At 39.0% G+C, this 26,464-nt stretch overlaps 1 protein-coding gene across 1 annotated transcript in view; it reads right to left on the reverse strand.

The window, feature by feature from the left end:
• Positions 1-26,464, reverse strand: part of SH3D21 (SH3 domain containing 21) — a 173,010-nt gene that overhangs the window by 56,337 nt on the left and 90,209 nt on the right. Inside the window, exons 9-11 of the mRNA XM_077481693.1 lie at positions 20,183-20,281; positions 14,227-14,272; positions 8,696-8,776 (exon numbers count right to left, since the gene is read on the reverse strand). Of these exons, the coding sequence (XP_077337819.1) occupies positions 8,696-8,776; positions 14,227-14,272; positions 20,183-20,281 (226 nt within the window). The remainder of the gene's footprint in view (positions 1-8,695; positions 8,777-14,226; positions 14,273-20,182; positions 20,282-26,464) is intronic.

A 26,464-nucleotide genomic window follows, 5' to 3' on the forward strand; every position in this document is an offset into this window, starting at 1 on the left:
TATAAATGCAGTGATTCCTGTGTAAATGACACTGGCAGTGAAAGGGTTAACCAGTGGGTGGCAGTGTAGGGGTTAAGTGTTCCTAGGGGTGTGTTACTAACTGTGGGGGGGTTGGGCTTTCATTTAGTGTACACTGATCTCTGCTCCAATCACATGGAGCAGAGATCAGCGTCACTAGTTGCTAGGCAGAATGGGAAAATGTTGTTTATACAGCATTTCCTCCATTCGGCCGCTCCGTGAGACAATCGCGGGGATGCCCACGGCGATCGAGTCCGCGGGTCTCGCGACCAGACTCACGGGGGTCCCGACCAGCGCGGGAGCGAGCCGCCGGCGGCGCGCTCCCGATGGCACGGCGGCTAACGAATATTGGACGTACATGTACGCCAATATGCCTGCCCGTGCCATTCTGTCGACGTACATCGTCGTGCGCTGGTCGGGAAGTGGTTAAGGGGGGTGTGGTAGGGAGTGTCCTATGCCTACATACTTTTGCTAATAGGTGTGCCTCATATATATCTCAGAAAGTTGGGAGGTATGGCATTAGCCTGTGCAGCATGAAGACATTGTATATTTCTGGTGCCTGAGTTGTCACGGAGCTGTGTTCAGCTGCCGATAGACATGAATGCAGAAAGTGGATCCAGCAGCGATGGCTGCAGACAATCCCTAGCTGTATGAATAGCCACAAATAGCTGCAGCCGCCGACAACCTGTCATCGAAGTGTATGGGTTTGGCGGCTTAAACCTATCAATCGCAGCAGCAGGAATTCCTGCCATTCACTTTGTGGCAAAATGCCCACGCAAATGTAACTTCAGGATGTGAGCCATGAAGTGATAGTATAAGATTTTTGGACACATAGGGGTCGATTTACTAAAACTGTAGAGTGCAAACTCTGTTGCAGCACTGCATGGTAGCCAATCAGCTTCTAACTTCAGCTTGTTCAATTAAGCTTCCATTAAAAAAAAAAAAAACTGGAAGCTGATTGGCTATTATGCAGAGCTGCACCAGATTTTTCACTCTTCAGTTTTAGTAAATCAACTCCATTTTGTCTGGTGGTGGAAGAAAAATATATCAACTTTAATATTTTTTCACAAGAATGGACTTGAGTAATTACTGGTAATTATTGGTGAATGTGTATAATAATTCTTTGAATGTATATATAATTATAATGTATATATATATATAAATATATATATATATATATATATATATATATATATATATATATATATAGCTGTGAAAATGTAAAAAAATGAAAGATTAATTCCTCAATTAATCGTTAATTTTTTTGATCGATCAAAATTCTTTTGATTGGTACTCACCTCTCCGCCGGCTTCTGGGTCTTCAAGGAGTTCCGTCGGAGATACGGTGATGTCACGGACATCGACGTCACCGGACTCCTCCCCCAAGTGCCTCCGTCTGCTAACGAAGGGAAGGGGGGAGGAGTCCGGTCATGTCGATGTCCGTGACATATGGATGTGGTTAACTGGGATAATTCAGTGAGCTAAGTGTAGGCAAATTTGATAACATCCGTTTTTAACATTGTTGTAAAAAACAAAACAAAATGTAAATACTGGTATGTCTGCGCGACTGGCTAAAGTGATGCCTACTTGCCTACTATAAAGTGACTGACAGTCAATATACTAGATACATTTTATAATTAAAGTTAAACTAACTTTCTACGTTTTTTCTTAAAGTTTAATTTAAAAAAATTACTGACGTCAGTGCTACAGTTTGAATTTAAAACGTATTTGTGTGAACTGTGAAGTTAAGTCATGGATTGTGGAAACGAACTAGTGTCGGGGGGATTGTATATAGTGTATACCACATTTACCACTGACTAATGCAGAGTTGCAATGCAAGGAGATCATCTAAAAGTAGTTGGATCTGTATGTGCGTTATAATTAATCGAAATTAGTCAATTAATCGATTAAAAAAAACAATTAATCGAATAAGAAAATTTTAATCAGTAACAGCCTTAATATATATATATATATATATATATATATATATATTCACACAATATCTCACAAAAGTGAGTACACCCCTCACATTTTTGTAAATATTTTATTATATCTTTTCATGTGACAACACTGAAGAATTGACACTTTGCTACAATGTAAAGTAGTGAGTGTAAATTTGCTGTCCCCTCAAAATAACTCAGCATACAGCCATTAATGTCTAAACTGATGGCAACAAAAGTGAGTACACCCCTAAGTGAAAATGTCCAAACTGGACCCAATTAGCCATTTTCCCTCCCTGATGTCATGTGACTTGTCGGTGTTACTGGTCACTGGAAATTTAACATGGCACCTCGTGGCAAAAAAACTCTCTGAGGATCTGAATAAAAGAATTGTTGCTCTACATAAAGATAGCTTAGGCTATAAGAAGATTGCCAAGACCCTGAAACTGAGCTGCAGCATGGTGGCCAAGACCATACAGCGGTTTCAGAACAGGCCTCGCCATGGTCGACCAAAGTAGTTGAGTGCATGTGCTCAGCGTCATATCCAAAGGTTTTCTTTGGGAAATAGACGTATGAATGCTACCAGCATTGCTGCAGAGATTTAAGGGTTGGGGGGGGGGGGTCAGCCTGTCAGTGCTTAGGCCATATGCCGCCATATGCCGCACACTGCATCAAATTGGTCTGCTTGGCTGTCATCCAAGAAGGAAGCCTCTTCTAAATATGATGCACAAGAAAGCCTGCACAGTTTGCTGAAGACAAGCAGACTAAGGATATGGATTACTGGAACCATATCCTCTGGTCTGATGAGACCAAGATAAACTTATTTGGTTCAGATGGTGTCAAGCATGTGTGGCAGCAACTAGGTGAGGAGTACAAAGACAAGTGTGTCTTGCCTACAGTCAAGCATGGTGGTGGGAGTGTCATGGTCTGGGACTACATGAGTGCTGCCGGCACTGGAGAGCTACAGTTCATTGAGGGAACCATGAATGCCGACATGTAATGTGACATACTGAAGCAGAGCATGATCCCCTCCCTTTCGGAGACTGGGCCACAGGACAGTATTCCAACATGATAACGACCCCAAACACACCTCCAAGATTACCACTGCCTTGCTAAAGAAGCTGAAGGTAAAGGTGATGGACTGATCAAGCATGTCTCTAGACCTAAACCCTATTGAGCATCTGTGGGGCATCCTCAAACGGAAAGTGGAGGAGCACAAGTTCTCTAACATCCACCAGCTCCATGATGTCTTCATTGAGGAGTGGAAGAGGACTCCAGTGGCACTGTGTGAAGCTCTGGTGAACTCCGTGCCCAAGAGAGTTAAGGCAGTGTTGGAAAATAATAGTGGCCATACAAAATATTGACACTTTGGTCCCAATTTGGACATTTTCACTCAGGGGTGTACTTACTTTTGTTGCCAGTGACTTAGACATTAATGGCTGTGTCTTAACCACTTGTCGACTGCCGCATGTACATTTTGGCAGAATGGCATGGCTGGGCAAATGGGCGTACAGGTAAGTACCTTTGAATTTGGCACGCCAGCATGCGCATGACCCTGCCGCGAGTTCCGGGAGTATGATCCTGGGTCCAACGGACTCAATGTCTGCGGGGATACCTGTGATCGTCTCACGGAGCTGAAAAATGGGGAGATGCAATGTAATGTAAACAAGCATCTCCCCGTTCTCCCTAGTGACACTGTCACTGATCATAGCTCCCTGTGATCGGGAGCGATGATCAGTGATGTGTCACTCGTAGCCACGTCCCCCATTAGAATCACTCCCTAGGACACACTTAACCCCTTCCTAGCCAGCTAGTGGTTAACCCCTTCACTGCCAGTGTAATTTTTACAGTAATCAGAACAATTTTATAGCACTGATCGCTGTACAATGCTTACAATGGTCCCAAAAATGCATCAAAATTGTCAGATGTGTCCGCCATAATGTCGCAGTCACGATAAAACTGGCAGATCCCCGCCATTACTAGTAAAAAAATGCCATAAAGCGAACCCCTATTTTGTTGACGCTATAACTTTTGCGCAAACCAAACAATAAATGCTTATTGCGATTTTTTTTTACCAAAAATATGTAGAGGAATACGTATCGGCCTAAACTCAGGAAAAAAACTTTTTTTTAGATGGGATATTTATTATTATATAAAAAGTAAAAAATAATGCATTCGCTCTATTTTTGTCTATAGCGCAAAAAATAAAAACCGCAGAGGTAATCAAATACCACCGAAAGAAATCTCTATTTGTGGGAAAAAAAGGATGTCAATTTTGTTCGGGAGCAACGTCGCACGACCGCGCAATTGTTAGTTAAATCGACGCAGTGCCGAATCCCAAAATGTGCTCTGGTCTTTGGCCAGCCAAATGGTCCGGGGCTTAAGTGGTTAAGTTATTTTGAGGTGACAGAAAAGTTACACTGTTATACAAGCTGCACACTCACTACTTTACATTGTAGCAAAATGTCATTTCTTAAGCGTTGTCACATGAAAAGATATAATAAAATATTTACAAAAATGTGAGGGGTGTACTCACTTTTGTGAGATACTGTATATGTATTTATAACTTATTGTAGGTGTTGATATATGGGATATTTTGTTCATTATTATTAGGTGTATGTATATAGGGGGAATGATTATGAATTAATTGCATGAATTATCAGATATTTTTTATTAATATTTTGATATCAGAAGTGATACACTGTGTCATGTAAACACCTTATATAATCTACAGTACAAATTGTTGAAATACACAAAATTGGATTTACAAAATAATGAGTTCAAAACATTCCTTTTTTATTTTTCACCCTTTATCCATACTTTCCAGCTCAGGTTTGTGTATTTCAGAATTTCAAGGCAAAGTGTGTGAAGTATAAATATTGAAAAAAAAGAACACTGGTTATTTAACATAAAGATCAATGACTAGAAGTTGAAAAGGTGAGTTGCTGGAGGTTTCTGAGAACCAGGCCAGGAAATAACACCCTGAGTGCAACCAAAGGAGCCATGCAGACAGGCTGGCTCAAAACCGTCACTGAAAATGCTAATATACAGATACGGTTTAAGAAAGAAGTACATTGGAGCAAAATGATGGTGCAGTGGTCAGCACTGATGTCTTACAGCACAGAAATCCTAATTCCAAATAATACCAGGGCCTATATTCATATAGCGTACAAGTTTTCTGAGGTGAGAAGGAGGTGAGGGATTAACTGGGGTTGCTTTGCTAAAGATAAATGGGCCGTGCACTTTGCAAGTGCAGTTGCAATCATTTACACCAGAGCTTAGTATATGTGGTGAAGTTCTGCTGATCTCCATCATTCAGACTAGCAAAAATCCTGTTTTTTTTTATTTATTTTTTGCACCTGATTTTGTATTCCTCACCAAGTGAAGCTTCACCACGTTCACTAAGCTCTGCGGAACATAAGCGCAACTGCACTTGCAAAGTACATAGTGTTTTTGCCTTTAGCAAATCAACCCCTGTGTCTATAGAGTCAGGATAGTCCTAGGGATTTCATAATTGGCAATGGACTTTGGACAATGGTCTTTGCGTTGAAAGAGCAAATAATTCACATTTGTGATCTGGAGAGGACAACAACCAAGTACTGACTAGACTGGTGCAATAGAAGGTGGCCAAGAAAGTTAGATGTATCTAAACCCAAAACCAAAAATGTCAAATATTGCAGATTACTTGAGCTTGGTTTGGAGGCTCCATATGTTTTCTCTTTTCAAGCTTCTTTAACCACTTAAGGACTGGAAGGATTTACCCCCTTAATGACCAGGCCCTTTTTTGCAATACGGCACTGCAGCTATTTAACTGACAATTGCGCGGTTGTGTGGCGTTGTACCCAAACACAGTTTATGTCCTTTTTTTCCTACAAATAGAACTTTCTTTTGGTGGTATTTGTTCACCTCTGCGGTTTTTATTTTTCTGCGCTATAAACAAAAAAAGATCGTCAATTTTGAAAGAAAAAAAAAACAATATTTTATCATTTTTGCTATAATAAATATCCCAAAATCAGTTTAGGTCAATATGTTTTCTTCTACATATTTTTGGTAAAAAAAAAAAAATCGCACCATGCATATATTGATTGGTTTATGCAAAAGTTATAGCATCTACAAAATAGGGGATGGATTTATGGCATTTTTATTATTTATTTATTTTTTACTAGTAATGACGGCAATGTATGATTTTTAGCTGGATTGCGGCGGACAGATCACTTTTGACACTTTTTTGGGACCATTGAAAATAGCCACTGATTACTGTATAAATGTCACTGGCAGGGAAGGGGTTAACACTAGGGGATGATCAAAAGGTTAGGTGTTCCCTGGGGAGGTGTTTCTAACTGTGGGTCAGCGCACTGGCCCTGGGCACGCACGCTCCCTATCACTCTTAAAGCACCTGATGTAAAACTACAGCGATTTGCACAGCTGTGCCAACCTGCCACAGTATAATGGCAGCGGCTGGTCAGCAAGCAGTTAATGAAGGCTTTGTTTTTAACCAGTTATTCAGCTTCCTGTCCCTGTTTGGCTATGTCACTTCCCCACTGTATCTATGGATGAAGTCATTGTTGTCACCCTAGTCTGCTCTCCCTATATGGACTATGAACATGTCCATATCTCTTAATCTCCATTACATGGGGGACATGGCAATCAGTAGTTTATAGAAGAGCAAGACTTTTTTTCTCCTTTTTGCATCTTCATTAATATTTATTTATTCATAAGAGACTTTATATTTTTGAACTTTTATATTGATTCACGAGAGACTTTATATTTGGATGATTTTTTATGTTGACACTTATTGATGAATTTGATTATTTATTGATTTTATTTATTTACGAGAGATGAATTTTTACACCTATTGATTAATTTTTTGCACGTATATATTTATATACTGTATATCAAGGTATTTTCTGAATTTACGGAAAATGTTCTTAGCATGAAATAAAACAATATAAAAATAGTGAGCCGAAAAATGTTGCAGTTTGTCCTTGGATACAGATGTTGGATTTCAGTTTTCATTAGTGCTCAAGGATGTGCATTTTACATGCACTTTAGAAGCGGTGCATTTAAAAAAACCTTCTTGCTGAATCTTTGATGCGTTTTAATCAAAATGCACATTATATAAAGTTCAATGGTAATGCAACTAAAGCCAACTCTATCCAACTACAAACTTAAAAGGTTGTTAACAAATGTTACTTTTTAATTAAATAAAAACTTGGCTGGCTTCCATCAATTCATTTATCACCTGTATGATGACTTAGGTGCTTACTGCGATATAGCAACCTGAAAGCACATCTAAACCAGAAAAGAAAAATGTAATAAAATGCGGCTTAAAAGTCCTTAGATGTAGTGGCTACATTCGATTTTTTTAGTATCTTTTTTATTTTCATACTCATTTCTCCACTGTATGTACAATAGGGGAGTGATAGCTCTCACAATAGATAGACTTCAAACAGAACAGCCTTTGTTCATTTTTTTGTATATGGTAGTTGAGTTGATGGGACTAATAGTTTACACCTGAGAGATATTATTGTTTTTGCTGTCTTTTTAGCTCACAGGAAGTGACAAGGACACAACAAGGAAAATGCTCTTGACCTGAAAAAATGTAATTAATCCAGCCACCATGTCTAAGGATTTTTACTAAAAAATATATAAAATATTGTTTTTTTTTCTTTTAGATATGCCTTAATGGTTATTTTTGGTAATTAGATATTGCTAGTTGTGTAACCAGGTCTGCATTCACAAAAAAATATCACAATGAGCTCTACTTCTAGAAGCAAAAAAATATAAAAGAATTGCAAACAACAAGTGTTTGCACGTTTACTAGCAACATTCTGGCATTTTACACTGCTGTTAAGACTAAGAAGAGTGCCGAAATGTGTAAGCATTTATGTATTTTTATTCTTCTGTACGACTGTTAATGACTAAAAGAGGGCTGATATTACATGTGCTGCGCTAGTCACACAGACATATTGTGATCAATTAGCTTTGGTGTAACAGCCCGTGGAGCGAAATGAAAAAAAAATGATAATCTCTGCATTTTTTTCATGACGCTCACATACTTTATAATGCATCATTATATACTTCTTACTACTCTGCAAGGTAAATAATTAGCAAAACCCTATATTTTTAGTAAAACTCACAAATGTTCCTTTTTTTATCCTGTTTGCGTTGCACACATAAAAATGTTGGTAATTATATGATCCATTTTTTCAGGATACATATGGTTTAATTTCTAACTTTAGAAAAATGATTTATTGTGGACAATGACAATATACTTTTTTTATTTGCACCAACATACATGGAAGAAGTCTGCAGCAAGATTAAAACTGCATGTACAAGCACAACTGTTACTGAATTTCGTTAGAACGTTCTTGCGTAAATTCTGCCATAGGTGAATCAACTAATTTTATTCAAAGGCCCTTAAAATTTTGTCCAGACTTGCTACTTAAATGGAATTCCATTGCCTAGAACATGCACATCATAATATGTACAAATATTCCCCTACAAGAACATCATTTACAGTTATAAATGTGTGTGCTTAAGAAAAAGTTTCCATCCTGCTCCTTTGAATTTTCTCATCACTATGCTTGAAAGGGAATATCAAATTGATTTGACCACTAAGCATTGGAAAGTTAAATAAACATTCTAAAAATTAATTTTTACTAGTGTATGGCCAATTTTAGAATCCCCCAAAAAAACAAACAAATAGCAACCAGAATGTCAGAACATTTGCATTACCTTTCTGTGCTGTGTCAGCAGGAGACTGCGGCCTGTTTACAGGTGACTTGAGGTCCATGTTGGGTGGATCTTTTTTAGCCACTAAAAATAAGCAGAAATAAGTTATTTGGGAATGTGTGTGAAACCTGGCTAATTAGCAGTTAGCAGTTTATAAGCTATAAAGATGACTATGTATTCTATAATGCTTCCTCCTCCCGCCATAAATAGAGCTCTATATACCTAGTAGAGGAGATAAGAAATGTTGAAAATATTCTACTGCTTCGTTGCACATGTGGGAGCTCCAACCTGTACTGCTGTATAAGTTATGAATGTTTTACTGAACATTACCACTTTAGAATCATAGTTTCTTTCCTGTGTGGGTTGAAAGTGCCTGAAGCTAATGCTCAGAGGGTATGTGTTTCCATTGATAATATCTTATGTATCATCAAAGCGTGATGAGTCTTGTCTATATATAACAAACTATATGTACACACGTTGAAAAAGTATCCATACCCCTTGAAATTTTCCACATTTTGTATTATTACAATTTTAAACATAAATGTATTTTATTGGAATTTTATGTGTTAGACCAACACAAAGTCGCACATAATTGTGAAGTGGAGGTAAAATGATAAATTGTTTGCCAATTTTTTTACAATTAAATATCCTAAAAGTGTGGCGTGCATTTGTATTCAGCCCCCACTACTCTGATACCCCTAACTAAAATCGAGTGGAACCAATGCATCTTGGTTCCACTCAGAAGTGGAAGTCCACTCAGAAGTGCCTTCAGAAGTCACCTAATTAGTAAATAGATTCCACCTGAGTGTAATTTAATCTCAGTATAAATACAACTGTTCTGTGAAGCCCTCATAGGTTTGTTAGACAACCTTATGAACAAACAGCATCCTGAAGGCCAAGGACCACACAAAACAGCTCAGGGATAAAGTTGTGGAGACGTTTAAAGCAGGGTTAGGTTATAAATAAATATCCCAAATTTTTAACATATCACAGAGCACTGTTCAATCCATCATCCAAAACTGGAAACATTATGGCACAACTGCAAATCTATCAAGACATGGCCGTCCATCTAAATTGACAGGCCGGGCAAGGAGAGCATTAATTAGAGTAGCATCCAAGAGACCCATGGTAATTCTGGAAGGGCTGCAGACATCCATAGCTCAGGTGGGAGAATCTGTTCACAGGACAACTATCAGTCGTGCACTCCACAAATCTGGCCTTTATGGGAGAGTGGCAAGAAGAAATCCATTGTTAAAAGAAAGCCAAAAGAAGTCCTGCTTTCAGTTTGCGAGAAGCAATGTGGTGGACACAGCAAACATGTGGCAGAAGATGCTCTTAACAGATGAGACCAAAATTGAACTTTTTGGCCTAAAAGCAAAATGCTATGTGTTTGGCGGAAAGTGTACACTGCACATTCCCCTTACGAACACACCATCCCTACTGTGAAACATGGTGGTGGCATCATCATGTTGTGGGAATGCTTTTCTTCAGCAGATACAGGGAAGCTGGTCAGAGTTGATGGGAAGATGGATGAAGCCAAATATAGGGCAATCTTAGAAGAAAACCTGTTAGTGTCTGCAAAAGACTTGAGTCTGGGGTTGAGGTTCACCTTCCAGCAGGACAACAATTCTAAACATACAAACATCCCTGATGTTCCATTTTTATATATAGAAGAAATCCTTCTCTTGGTGATTGTGTGGACAAAAAAGTGCTGGATCCACCTATCAGACCCCAGATGTTCTGGGACAAGGCAGGCTTCTATGCGTGCAGAAAGTGTAAGGCCTGCCAGCAGGTAAATACCCATATTATGGGTTTGATTCATTTTAGATCCACTGCAAATATTAGGGAGTTTGAAATAAAAGAGTTTATTTCATGTATGTCAACCAATGTAGTGTATGCCTTGGAATGCCCATGTGGGCTAATGTATTTTGGCAGGACCAAAATAACCTTAGGAAAACGTATTTCAGAACACATATACAATATAAGTATTGGTTATAAAGATCATAGATTGTTGCTCCATTTCAGACTTAAACACAAAAGAAACCCTGCTGGCCTGCAATTTTGGGGGATTGATAAAATCCATCCAATATGGAAGAGAGGTGCCAACCTTGTCCATGAAAAATCAAAATGTGAGACTAAATGGATTGTTCTTACTAACACATTGAAGCCCAGTGGAATGAATGGGGAGCTGGACCTAAATTGTTTTATCAGTGATTTTTAAATGTTTATGAATGTCCTACTATTTATGTAATGTTTTTGTGGTTTTATTCTATTTTAATCATATTTATTAATTTCCAATTATCTTGTGATATATGTGATATGTTTGTATGGTAAGCCAGACGTGTTTTTTCCGGGTACCAAATTTTTTATTTGAGACTTACATTTTTAATATGTAATGATTAATATGTTAATTACATTTTAAAATCAGGTATGGGTAATTTGCAGGCCAGTATGCATGCAGTGAGAAATACATTGGATAAGAGATCTCTGGTATGAGTGACATTGTCCTTAAGCCCAATGTGTCAATTAAGTGATCAGAGAGCTATGTTCCTTTTTGATCATAATTAGATTTGATCGGTGTCTCATTGCATGTATTGTCTAGTGTTAAGTTGATCACTGACAGCGGTGATTTCAACTGTTGTGACTTATGGGGGTGTCTGCGGGGTTAATGTCCTGGGATGCCTCTGTATAAAAGGATTGAGCCGTGCTGCGTGGCCATACTCTCTGTTGAAGACGTGATGATGGAACACGTTAGGGCATGACCATGCAGCTTTTTCTGACTGACAGTGGCTTGTGGCTCGTCCCGTGAATCACCGCGGGCAGGTTATCCAGGAAGCGGTGAGAGTACACAGGCTGTATTCGATCAATGCAAATTGTTATCTTTTATCTTGTAAGTGCATTTTAATCCTGGGGAAAGTTTGGAAATAAAATGTGTACAGGATTACGCTATGTGCCCTGTTCCTTTTTCTTTTATGTATTACTAGGTATGATGAGAACGATCTAGGAGATTGCTGATACATGGCTTGTCTGATTAGACCTTGTGGTGAGTATATTATCATAGGGGTGAAGTACATGCGGTGTGGTGGTGACGGCATTAGAAGAGATTCTTCCAGTTTCCTCACCCTGGAGTGAATTAACTGTTTCTTAATGTTACTACATGTATTCCCTTGTATGTTCCGTTGCTAGTGGCCACACTTACCATTATTCACGTATGGACTTGATATTTCAGTCTATGAATTTAAAGCATACAGTACTTATTTGTACTGAGAGCGCTGTTTATGCTAGATTGATTTTCAAGCATTTTTTGTGATTATAATTTTTTTTTTAACAGCTGCACTTATTTGCATAATATTAGTCTATCTTATTCCTTGAGCGCTGGGATCAGGAGCTTTAAGTTGCTAATCTTAGAAGAAAACCTGTTAGAGTCTGCAAAAGACTTGAGACTGGGGCGTAGGTTCACCTTCCAGCAGGACAACGATCCTAAACATACAGCCAGAGCTACAATGAAATGGTTTAGATTAAAACATATGTATGTGTTAGAATGGCCCAGTCAAGGTCCAGACCTAAATCCAATTGATCTGTGGCAAGACTTGAAAATTGCTGTTCACAGATGCTCTCCATCCAATCTGACAGGGCTTAAAGTGTAACTCCACATTTGTTGAGAAAAAAACATTCCCTTCTGCGTGTTCTATGTAAATTCCAAGGATTTTAACAAACTTTGTTGCAGATTCCTACCTTTTGTTATTCTGAAGTTACCCCTGTGTGATTGTATCCATGTGGGAAAGTGATTCTAATAGGAGTGGTTTTATAATTATCAATCAGCTACTGCACCTGCAGGGCTCTAATGACGAAAGCTGCTGGGCCTGCATCCCTTTAGACTCGATTTCCTATTGGAAGTATCTCACCAAATATGAAATTTTTGTTGCAGGGGATGCCTGATATCTTGCATCTTAGGGCAGACTTCTGGGAAAATTGGTGAGCCAATCACAAAAACAGGAAATTATGTTTCTGGGGGGGTGTTCTGTACACATTCGGTGTACAGAACACCTCCAGGTAGCCATATTGCATTGCATATTACATAAAATTACAGAGCTGCAAATTGATGAGGAAAGGTCATTCCATGACAATGTGATTTGTGTCACATTTATATACACTATATTAGCTATTTTTTTTCCATCATGAAAGTGGAGTTACCCTTTAAGCTATTTTGCCAAGAAGAATGGGCAAAAAGTTTACTCTCTACATGTGCAAAGCTGGTAGAGACATCCCCAAAAAAGACTTGCAGTTGTAATTGCAGCGAAAGGAATACAAATGTAAAGCCACACTTTTCACATATTTATTTGTAAAAAAATGTTGAAAACCATTTATCATTTTCCTTCCACTTCACAATTATGTGTCACTTTGTGTTGGTCTATCAAATAAAATCCCAATAAAATCCTTTCACGTTTTTGGTTGAAACAAGACAAAATGTGGAAAACTTCAAGGGGTGTGAATACTTTTTCAAGGCACTGTGTGTTTATGCATATATATATATATATGTGTGTATGTGTATATATATATATATATATATATATATATATATATATATATATATATATATATATATATATATATATATACAGTTTACTGTATGTATGTTATGTATGTAGTTAGCACTGTGGTGTATGAAGATTAATATTAATATATTGTATGCAACAATTTTGGTTTCATCAAATGCAAAGCTAATCCAGGGTCTTCCAATATGTGTCTAAATGCAATTCAACCATTCAGCAAAAAAGTGACTTGGATAAAAGCACAGGCTCTGCCAGTACCCAATGATGGGAATGGCGTACTGGATTCAACAGCAGCACCGGCAGACATATGTGGCATAGCATTTAGGTAGTATCACAGACAAGCCCAAAAAAATATCCATCACTCAATCAGAGCAAAGAGCCAAAGTAGAGAAAACAGTCAGTCAGTGAGCAGTGACAAACAGGAGAAGAAGGTATATTACAAAAAAATCAAGGGCAAATAATCTTAACCACAAAGCTAACAGATGGAGCTCAATAATTGGCAATGTAAAAAGACTGAGGGGTCTCTTTAGGACCACAGCAGCCAATCACATTAGTAAGTGCCCCCCTCCCCAATCCCACTCATACAAATTTGTTCTCACACACAATGAGATCAGTAATCATTGTGCATGTAGAGTGCCCACAGACTTGCAAAGTCAGGCAAGTACGTGTTCAATATATGACATGGGCAAAGATGTGAGTGGAGTGCTTGGAGCTGCTTAGTCTTGTTCAGTGCAATGCAGCTTCAATACAAAAATGTATTACTTATAGTGGTCCACAACACTGGCCAAATGGAGGGGCATTCAACTGCTTTACTAATACTTCTAAAAAAAATTCACAATTTAAATTAAAAATATCTATTTCAAGTACAATGGATTTATGGGTAAGCTCTGCATACCTTAATCCGACCTCAGAATACAATTCTAAAAATAAAAAAAGATATACATGTATCATGTTGATAGAAATAAGAATCATCATACAAACCTGGTCTTTTCACAGTTGCTATTCTTTGAGGAGGTTTATTTGCTTTCTAAAAGTATTTATCAGGAGAAAAAAAAAAAGACAACTATCAGAATATATTATTATGGACAAAAGAATCTTGCGTTTCTATGTGATTTAGCTATAAAAGCCAGTTGTGTCCACTGATTATGTATACTGATTGTATACTGATTCAGTGTTGAATAAAAATATATAAATACATGGAGTTGGTAGAGAATATGACAGCATTACCAAACTATATACTGTATATGTGTATATAAATATATATATATATATATATATACAGTGCATCCGGAAAGTATTCACAGCGTTTCACTTTTTCCCCGTTTTGTTATGTTACAGCCTTATTACAAAATCAGAGTAAATTAATTATTTTCCTCAAAATTCTACAAACAATACCCCATAATGTCAATATGAAAGAAGTTAGTTTGAAATCTTTGCAAATGTATTAAAAATAAAAAAGGAAAAAATCCCATGTACATAAGTATTCACAGCTAATGCTCAATACTTTGTTGAAGCACCTTTGGCACCAATTATAGCCTCAAGTCTTTTTGAGTATGATGCTACAAGCTTGGTACATCAATTTTTGGGAAGTTTCTCCCATTCTTCTTTGCAGGACCTCTCAAGCTCCATCAGGTTATAAGGAGCGTCAGTGCACAGCCATTTTAAGATCTCTCCAGAGATGTTCAATCGGGTTCAAGTCCAGGCTCTGGTTGGGCCACGCAAGGACATCCACAGAGTTGTAGCCATTCCTTTGTTATCTTGGCTGTGTGCTTAGGGTCATTGTCCTGTTGGAAGATTAACCTGTGCCCCAGTCTGTGGTCCAGAGCGCTTTGAAATAGGTTTTCATCAAGGATACCTCTGTACATTGTTGCACTCATCTTTCCCTCGATCACGACTAGTCTCCCAGTTCCTGCCACTGAAAAACATCCCCACAGCATGATGCTGGCACCACCATGCTTCACTGTAGGGATGGTATTGGCCAGGAGATGAGCGGTGTCTGGTTTCCTCCAGACAAGACGCTTGCCATTCAGGCCAAAGAGTTAAATCTTTGCTTCTTTAAACCAGAGAATATTGTTTCTCATGGTCTGAGTCCTTCAGGTGCCTTTTGGCAAACTCCAGGTGGGCTGCCATGTGCCTTTTACAGAGGAGTGGCTTCAGTCTGGCCACTCTACCATACAGGCCTGATTGGTGGAGTGCTGAAGAGATGGTTGTTCTTCTGAAAGGTTCTCCTCTCTCCACAGAGAAATTCTGGGGCTCTGTCAGAGTGACCATTGGGTTTTCCATCACCTCCCTGACTAAAGCCACTCTAGGAAGAGTCCTGGTGGTTCTAAACTTCTTTCATTTATGGGTGATGGAGGCCACTGTGCTCGTTGGGACCTTCAATGCTACAGAAGTTTTTTGTACCCTTCCCCAGATCTGTGCCTCGATACAATCTTGTCTCGGAGATCTACAGACAATTCCTTTGACTTCATGGCTTGGTTTGTGCTCTGACATGCACTGTTAACTGAGGGATCTTATATAGACAGGTGTGTGCCTTTCCGAATCATGTCCAATCAACTGAATTTACCACAAATGGACTCCGATCAAGTTGTAGAAACATCTCAAGGGTGATCAGTGGAAACAGGATGCACCTAAGCTAAATTTTGAGTGTCATGACAAAGGCTGTAAATGCTTATGTACATGTGATTATTTTGTTTTTTTTATTTTTAATAAATTTAAAGATTTCAAACTTCTTTCAAACTTCTTTCACATTGTCATTATGGGATATTGTTTATAGAATTTTGAGGAAAATAATGAATTTAATGCATTTTGGAATAAGGCTGTCACATAACAAAACGTGGAAAAATGTAAGCGCTATAAATACTTGCTGGATGCAATATATATCTTTATATATGTGAGCTTACTGGTGCTCGTGTCTCTCTCTCTCTCTCTTTCCCTCTCTCTCATAAAAACCTGCTGCTGGGCGAAAAGGAATAGCTGGATAGCCGCACTCCGAATTATTCAACTTTATTTCAAAAATGTAATTAAAATCATAGCATCTAGGCTGGAAACACCTGTTTTTAGGGAATATTTTTTGTGTGTTTTTCTCTGGTGGTTTTTTTTTGTGTGTTTTTCTCTGGTGGTTTTGACATTTAATGAGCCCCATGCATCGGCATGCAAACACATTGAGAGTTTGTTTCTTTCTCTCTTTTTTTGTGTGTCTGCCAATGCGTGTGAATATATAAAAAAAATTTACATACAAAATGAAAAATGTTTTTACTTATGTCATTTTTTATTTCTTTAGGTTACACCTATACCTCTTCACCTAAGGATAAGATTTATCATGTCATTCATTTATTACCATTATGTATGCTTTCAACGTGTCAGCTTGATTTTGGTGTTTTAGGTGAAAAAGGTTTTTTCCTTTCATCCATTTAAATGTTAATCTTCAGACTTTGGATGTTCACAGGTGTTTCCTTAATTGCTATCTTGTTATACACGTATTTTATTCATTTGTCTAATTGCTTGTGTGTGTGTATATAGCTCTGTATGTATATTCTGCTCATTAGCTATGACTAAGCACCGTGTTCGGTGTGAAACATGTCAGCGGCTGTGCAGTTAGTCTGTTTACCAGCCTAGATGCTATGATTTTAATTACATTTTTGAAATAAAGTTGAATAATTCGGAGTGCGGCTATCCAGCTACATCTTTTCTACTTCAGTTCCTGTTGCAAACAGAGCCAGCACCCTGTGGGACTGTGGAAACAGCTGTTTTGGGAGAAGTCATTACCTTAGAGCGGTAATTCTTTGTATTTATGCTGGGCGAAAAGGCTGAGTGCTGACAGAACACTAAAAATGTACAAATGTTGCTTGCTTGTTTTGAAAAACCCCTTAGCCCTTGTACACATGATCGGACATTCTGACAACCAAATCCGTTGGATTTTGTCCGACGGATTTTTTCCGAAACTGTTGCATACACACGGTTGGACAAAGTTGTCGGAAAATCCAATTGTACATAACGTGATGACGTTATTTAGTTACGGCGGGACTACTTTCAGGCTAGTAGCCAATAGCTTAGGTCTAGGAATTTGATCTGAGCATGTGTGGCACTTTGTCCGTCGGAGTAGGCTACACATGATCGGAGTATTTCCGATTAGAGCATTTTGTTGGAAAATTTTACCGGCAAGTTAGAAAAGTTGGTCCGTCGGATATTCCGGCGGAAACAGTCCGATGGAGACCACACACAGTCGGAATATCTGACAAAACGGTCCGATAGGACACATTCCGTCGGAATCTCCGACCGTGTGTACAAGGGCTTAGAGGAAAAACTGTTCAATCAGAAGTAACCTGAGTTTAGTTTGTTGCTCAGTTGTGCTCAGCTGTGCAGATTTTTTTTGTTTTTATGCTACAGACTTGCTGTACAAAGCCCTCATGCATTGAAATGATTATTTGCTGCCTTGCTGAATAAAAGTGCAGTTTTCATGGTGTAAATTCCTCCTCCTGAGAGCTGCCATTGTAAATATTTTTCTGAAATTCCGATTTCCTAGTCATTAATTCAATGGCTTTAATACTTTCTGAACCCAAAACAAGTAAACATGGTATTCATATGAGGAAATTCAGAGAAAAGTCAGAAGTCCTTATTTCCATACTTATTCTAGGATAGTGACTGGAAGTTTTGATGCCAGAGGATGAGTTTGCCAGCCAGGTAGCTAGCATTTGGAAAATGAGGAGTCAGCAGCTTTAGTTTCTATACTTTTCTTAGCAAACATTTCATTTAAAAACAATACCAGTGAAGAAATAAAAATATAAGGGAAATTGACAGCCTTGAAACGGGTTTGATTATGTACTGTACAATAAAGGTCTAGTCTAAACAAATGGTCTGTGGATCCATGGATTCACAGACAACAATGCAATCCTGATTGAGGTTCTAATGCTTCTTTTCCCTATCAAAAACGAAAAAAAAAAAAAAAAACAGTTGGGGTCTGGAGTTTCTTCAATGCCTTTTTTGCCTTATTCTGAAGTTGCATGAGGGTTTTGTTAGATGGCCAGGTTAGATGCAAATATCACTTTGTGGCACTGTTCTTCAAATTGATAGACTAAATATAATAATATGGAGACATGTAAAAAAAAAGTTATTAGCTATATTACAAGATATGTTGTTTCAAAAATTAGCCCCATATTTTAGAATTATGGAATATTATGGAAAGTATCTAAAATGACATAGGTGTGAATACCATTACTATGACTACAAAATGATTCATGTGTATATTGTAATGCACTAAATATAAATTTAAGTAAATTTTACCCTTCTGATGTCTGAAATCCGCACAGTCTGCTACACAGGAATGAATATGTAGGGCAGACAGCAGAATTGCTGTTCTTTGGTATATAACAGGAAACGTGCACTTTGATGATAATTTATTTCAGACACAGGATGTGAATTGCTGTTTCTTAGTTTTTCATAGTAGTATAAGAAAGGGTAGAGTACGAAAACCTTACGTATTTAAAGCATAATAATATGTGCATCCACTTGAATGGCAACACAGCATTTCTTAACATGTCTTTAAGCACACGTGTGGCCATTTTTAATTTATTTTATTTTATTTAAGTAAAAACTTTCTTTAAGGGGAAATTCCCAAAATTTTGTAGAAATTCCTTCTCACTTCCTGTTGCATTTCTGGGACAGGAAATAAAGGGAAATCTTACCAATTAATCCCAGGCAGCAAAAATGAATCAGAGGTTTTAACCCCTCTCTGTTACTGGAGAACTACCAGGGCTATCATCCCTGACCAATCCCTCAAAAATGTTCATTCTCTAGCTGTTTTTGCTGACCCGCTTCTCCATCATGAACTATCTCGTGCAATAAGAGAAAGTAGTGGTGCGCCTTGCACTAACACAGCAGCGTATGTGCTGAAGCCAGCCTTTTGAGAAGTTTTAACAGTCATATGTGGGCATGTGGCAGTTTACCAAGTAGACACTTATGTAGGGGAATGAGAGTCACATAGTAATTAAGGGACTGCATAAAGAGGGTTGTCTAGCTAACACCACCCCCCCCAGCCTGTATGTAATTGCAGGAAGTCACTGAATTAATTGCTTTGCTAGTTTTAATAAGGTCAGATATGACCATCCTTACATATAGAAACTATGATGGTTCCTATAGCAAGAAATCAAAATTGAAATATCTTTCTTTTAGAGCTGTTTATAATATCGGGCATTTAATTGGTGTGCGTTGAATGTTTTTTACATTTCCTTTTCTTCATATTGGAACAATTGGGGTTGATATTAAAGACAAATATGCTATTCAATTTTAAAGGGATATGTCCCAGAGCTTGGTAATGAGGTGAAGGTCTGCTAACTTCCATCATTTGATCATGCAAATAAACATGATTTATTTATTTATTTATTTCTAATTTTGTTCGCACATGAAAAAGTTGGCTTCACTCAGAGTTAGTTTTAAATACTCCATCTTGTATCAGTTATATATGAATAGTGCCTTTTTAAAGAAGTCCTTGTCCAGCTGCTTTCTCACAGGAATACAAAAACAGTGTTTTAGTCTTCCCGGGCATACAGCCAGCTAATTGACACATGATCTAACCTTATCACTTAGCTTTAGAAAAGTCTTTGTCAATTGTAGAATAAACTGAGAAGTCTTTCCGACTATGATTGATTGTATGATTTCTCCCTGTGTGCACAGTTTTCAACATATTTTGGATACATTTTTAATTTTGTATACTGAAGACAGCTTCTAACTTCACCACACTTGATTTCGTATTCTTTGCAAAGAGAATATTTAGCCTTTTTGCTTTTAGTAAATCAATAAATCTTTTGTGTGTTTTTTGCAATTATCTGGAAATTATTAGTTATAAATATCATTATCATATTTGGGTAAAGCAATCCTAAAATAGTATGCATGCTACAATCAGCACAGCCCATATGCCATTTACAATGCAGGGACTTACAATGTGTGAATTGGAAGGCAGTAATAATACAAAGTTATCTGGAAACAGGCCGGTTTTTCCATGTAGTTCTCCTTTCCACCAGCCCTCATCTTCTGTCTCCTGCATGACATAATCACAACATAGGTCAATGCTGAGGTTTCTAATACACCACTGATAAATTCATACAAAGTATTCAGCATATTTTTAAGATGCATAATACGGTGAAAACAGAGTTAAAGTAATAGAAAAGGCTGTTTTTTGTTTTGTTTTAAAATAACAAACATGTTATACTTACCTGCTTTGAGTAGTGGTCTTACACAGAGAACCCCCGATCCTCTTCTTCTTGGATTCTTGGATTCCCCACCAACACTTCTTGCTTCACCCCCCTGCTGAGTGCCCCCATAGCATACCACTTGTTATGGGGGCACTGCTTGTGCCTGAACCTCATTCTTAGACACACAGAGCGGCACTTGGCCCTGTCCCCGCTCCTGCCCCATTGGCTCTGATTGACAACAGCGGGAGTCAGTGGCTCCTGCTGCTGTATCTGCTGCTGGGACCCAAGAGAGCCTGGGCTCTCACACACATCCCTGGATCCAGATCATGCTCGGGTAAGTATTTGGGGGGGGGGGGGCTGCGGGGGAAGATGTATGCAAAAGGATATTTACCTTATTGCATAGAATGCAGATAATAATGAACATACAGGAATATGGGAAATGATTATAGACACTGACACACATACACCTACACAGGTTGAACTGGATGGACTATTGTCTTTATTCAACCTTACCTACTATAATACTATATGTAGAATTGCGGAATCAGGCGCTCAATCAGCAACTAAACAATTCTTGTTTACTTAGAAACTATGCAAAACTATAGGTAAATATTATAAAAGCTATGCTTTTACATACATCTCACTATGTAAAGCGTTATTAAAACAGTTGGCACTGCATTATAACACAAATAATAATCATCTAGTATCAAGATCTGAACCTATACTTATGTCAGCCTCCTTAGATACCCCTTACAAAAGACTGTGAAGACCTTTTAACCATTTGCAGACCATCCCCTGTATATACACTGTGGCAGGGTGTCCAGTTTGCACTGGATAACGTATCTGGTTACAGCACAAGCTGATCAGCAGGTCCCAGCCAATGATTGATCCCTGGGACCCACTGGTCGGCTCCCCCATTCACGGAAGAGAACTTTGTGTTGTTAGCAACACATAGCTTTGCACACTGACAGGTGATCTTGTTGTTTTTTTATTCCCTGCAAAGCAGGTGGAAAAAACAACAAGATCGCTAATGTAAACAAGCATTTCCCCGTTCTGCCTAGTGACAGTGTCACTGATCTCTGCTCCCTGTGATCAAGAGTCGAGATCAGTGACATGTCATACTCAGCCACGTCCCCCACAGTTAGAAACATGCCCCAGGACACACTTAACCCCTATACTGCCACCTAGTGGTTAACCCCTTCACTGCCAGTATCATTTACTCAGGAATCAGTGCATTTGTATAGCACTGATTGCTGTATAAGTGACAATGGTCCCAAAAATGTCTCAAAAATGTCCGATGTGTCAGCCATAATGTCACAGTCACAATAAAAATTGCTGATCGCAGCCATTACTAGTAAAAATAAATTATTAATAAAAAGGACATAAAACTATACCCTTTTTTGTAAACGCTATAACTTTTGCGCAAACCAATCAATAAACCAAAAATATGTAGAAGAGTATGTATCGGCCTAAACTGAGGGGAAAAAAATGTGTGTGTATATATATATATATATATATATATATTTGGGGGATATTTATTATAGCAAAATGTAAAAAATAATGAATTTTTTTCAAAATTGTCGCTCTTTTTTTGTTGATAGTGCAAAAAATAAAAACTGCAGGGGTGATCAAATACCATCAAAAGAAAGCTCTATTTGTGGGAAAAAAGGATGTCAATTTTGTTTGGGAACCACATCGCATGACCGCGCAATTGTCAGTTAAATGATGCAGTGACGAATCGCAAAAAGTGGTCTGGTCCTTGGCCAGCAAAATGGTCCGGGGCTTAAGTGGTTAAATAATTTATCTCTCTCTCCAATTGTCATGTGGAGCAAAAAATGTATCATAAAAATGCTAGCCCCTGCATGGGTGTAACTTTTGCGTGTTCACTATTTGTTAAAACAAAATAAAAACTATGGAAACAGAAAAAAATGTACCATAAAGACACGCGAGTGATTTCAATTTACCAGACTGAAAATCCAGCTTGATTCAGAGTAACAAAAACAATGGCTGAAAAAAACAGCCCATGTCCCACCACTCAAAAACCAGCTAATGTATACATTTACTGTATACACTTGCATAGGGGTCTGTATGGGACTGTGTGTAACTAAAGTGGGGCATCTTATGCATATTTAACACTAAGTTGAAGTGGATCAAGGGCTGGTGTGAACAAAGGGTGTTAACAGCAGTTGTAATAAAAATAGTACAAGAATCTGCTGCCCTCTACTGATACCTGCTAATATCACAGTGTTATTATAATGTATTAGCACTTCCTGTCTCTGGGGGAAGGTTTAAAAACCCCAGAAGAACGAAGTGGAAAGACAGAGAGAAAGAGCTGACACCACATGTTTACATACAGGAGCTGCATTACTACAATACTGTAATTTATATAGACCAGAAGCAAAAACTAGGTCATTGTTCTGGCTGTTTAACTGTAGCTACCCATAACTTATTGATCTGAATCCGAGTGACAGACAAATCTCTGTACTATTGTTATTATCTCACATGGACTGTATCAGATAGCTAGGTCTGTGCTACTGTGTGTATGTAGTAGTCACCTTCCACTATGTTGGTAATTAACCTATTTATTGCAATACATTTTATATACAGCTCCTGTTATTTTAGTTAAATATAAATGTAAAGTCAGCAGCTACAAATACTTCAGTGCTGACTTTTAATATATGGACACTTACCTGTTCAGGGAGCCTGCGATGTTGGTACCCGAGTCGATCTTCAGATCGGCTGTTGGGTGCCGCTGCTGCCATTCCTGGTAAGGGAACCTGCCAGTGAAGACTTTTGGCTTCACAGCTGGCTCCCTACTGTGCATGTGCGAAGTGTGCTGCGCTTTCTAATTGGCCCGGCGGCGGAGGAAGGAGGAGGTGGGGCCGAGCTTCTGAGAGACTGCACCACGGCGCTTTCTGCAGAAGTGGGGAATAGTACCTGTGAACAGGTATCCATTGCCCCCTCCCCCCTGAAAGGTGCCAAATGTGGCACCAGAGGGGGGGAGGAGACGGATAAGCAGAAGTTCCACTCTTGAGTTAAACTCCACTTTAACTCTGTGCTTTCTCGTCTGGGATTCTATAGCGAGTTTTAGCTTAGGGCTTGATAACCAGCATATTCTAGAGCCAGGTTAGGCATCTGATGGCCACTGGTACTTAGAGATGCGGTTGCATGTCAGATTAGAAATTACTAGGGAGGGATTAAAGTCCAGAGTAGATAGGTGACTCTGGGATCCAGTGCCACAAAATGGTTTCTGCCAGTGAGGAGCTGCATTCAAAGTTGGTTGGACAACAGCTGGAGAATCTTACCATCATCACCGTCAGTGTTTTCAGGTCTCCAATACAAAGATGAACACCACATCACGATTATTTTCCTCTGTGAGTGAACATTGGATGTATGTACTATTGTTAATCTTTTCTTATATAAAGCTTGTATTATTTCCATACTGGTGTGCATCTATATACCCCAAAACAGGTCTACAAATTAAGAGATGTTAAGGCAATTACTGTATATATTCTAAAGCAGGGGTTTCCAAACTACGGACCCACATAGCTCACTGCACTCAGATAGGGACTCCAATAAAAAAAGGGACATTGATGGTAACTCCAATTTAACCACTTGCTTACTGGGCACTTAAACCCCCCTCAGTCCCAGACCAATTTTCAGCTTTCAGCGCTGATGCACTTTGAATGACAATTGCGCGGGCATACAACACTGTACCCAAATGAAATTTTTATCATTTTTTTCCCACAAATAGAGCTTTCTTTTGGTGGTATTTAGTTACAGCTCGGAGTTTTATTTTTTGCTAAACAAACAAAAAAAGATGCAAAAAAAAAAAAAATCATGTTTTAATAGTTTGTTATAAAATTTTGCAAACGGGTCATTTTTCTCCTTCATTGAAGTGCGCTGATTAGGCGGCACTGATAGGCTGCATTGGTGGGCACTGATGGGCTGCATTGGTGGGCACTGATGGGCTGCATTGGTGGGCACTGATAGGCTGCACTGGTGGGCACTGATAGGCATAGTTAAGGCGGCACTAATAGGCACAGATAAGGCGGCACCGATGGGCACAGATAAGGCGGCACTGATGGGCAAAGATGGGCACAGATAAGATGGCACGGATGGGTGGCACGGATAAGTGGCACGGATGGGTGGCACGGATGGGCACTGATAGGTACCACAGATAGATGGGACTGATGGGCACTGATAGGTGGCACTGATAGGTGGCTCTGATAGGTGGCACTGCTGGGCACTGATGGGCGGCACTGATGGGCACTGATGGGCGGCACTGCTGGGCACTGATGGGCGGCACTGGGGTGCAGCACCTTTGAGGCAGATTTTGGGTGGCACTGTGGGTGGCACTGCTGGGTGGCACTGTGGGTGGCACTGTGGGCACTGCTGGGTGGCACTGTGGGCACTGCTGGGTGGCACTGTGGGCACTATGGGCACTGCTGGGTGGCACTGACAGGGGGGCACTTACTTTATTTCAGGATGGCACTGCGGGTGGCAGGTGGGCACTGGCAGGGGGCAGGTGTCCGTTTAAATTGCTGGCCGTGATCGGGACTGATGTCCTGAACACGGCCGCCGGCGATCGGCTTTTTTTTTTTCTCCTCGCGCTGTCAGCGCGAGGAGGAATACTAGCCGATTACCGGCTCCGTTTTATCACATGATCAGCTGTCATTGGCTGACAGCTGATCACGTGATAAGGGGTCGGGATCGACCCCTTACACGGATCGGTGATCAGGCGAGTCTCACGGACTCGCCGATCACAGAGCGCGCCGCGCGCGCCCCTCAGGGGGCGCGCAGGCCGCTCGTATCCGGGATGACGTCAATAGACGTAGTCCCGGAAATGTGGGTCCGCGCTATTGCCGTCATTTTGCAATAGCGCGGTACCCAAGTGGTTAAAGGGTGACTCTGATGGGCGCAAGTTTATTTGGAATGTCTTTATTTTGTTTTACTGATTTTTTTTTTCTGTTGTTCTAAATCATATCATGCTCTAAATTAGACTTATTATTTTATTAATTCAATTTAATTTTTAAAACTGATTCTTTTTTTAGCCCATGAATCTTTGTAAAATATATGATGTGGCCCCCATACTGGATAGTTTGGAGACCTCAGTTCTAAAGGACATTTTGTATTTGGATTCATTTTGGATAGAATAAGTGAGGTGTAAAACCCCTGTCATTATTTTTCTTTTTTTTGTGCCATTTTTGTCCCACGGGACATCTTCTCATTTCCTGTCCCATAGCCAAAACAGGAAGTGAGAGGATATCCCTCCAAAGTGAGGGGGTCCTTGGTTGTCACCAGGGTTACCAAAACTAGTGTCCCCATTGGTAGATTTCTCCTTATCTCACTGTCATCCTTAGTGATAATTGTAAACAAGGACAAACAGAGAGTGAATCTCTGAAATTGGGACACACACAGCAATACACACCTGACAGGTATTCTGACCCCTCAAAAAAGTTATACTTTAACGGGTATAAATGAGATCTTCCAATTAAAAAGATAACCACAAATTTTAAAAATAGCATTGTTTTCAGAGTGGCACTATATTTTTGTTAAATGTATTCATTTATTCAATAGAACATTATTTATTTCTTAAAAATAAAAAATATATTGTATTGACAATTGAAACAATTTATTGTCTAAGTAATGACGTTTAAAAGAAGAATATGGTAATGTATCTTTAAGCATGGTTACAAGTTTGTATTAACAGATTAGTAGTAGATAAGAGATAGTATTACTTTAAGATCTACAGCTGCTTTTTCTCCCCGTTTCAAGTGCTCATGATTTACACTCACCATTTGACATACACCATTAAGCATTTGACATTATGGAGTGTTGGCTGCTTCCCTGGCCTATATTAAATACTGCACTGGAATACCAATTTGCAATGGCTCCTGGTAGGACAATCCAAGAACTGGTATTATCATGTTTCACCCTGATTGTAAAAAAAGGTTAGACAGAAATCAGCAGTTCTGGATGGAAGTTTGGATGGCTAAAAGGGCAAAAAGGAATGATTTGTATGGCTC

This window comes from Lithobates pipiens, unplaced genomic scaffold (assembly GCF_037356315.1).
Source record: "Lithobates pipiens isolate NorthernLeopardFrog02 unplaced genomic scaffold, aLitPip1_a1.2 Scaffold_16, whole genome shotgun sequence".
NCBI classification, from domain to species: Eukaryota; Metazoa; Chordata; class Amphibia; order Anura; family Ranidae; genus Lithobates; species Lithobates pipiens.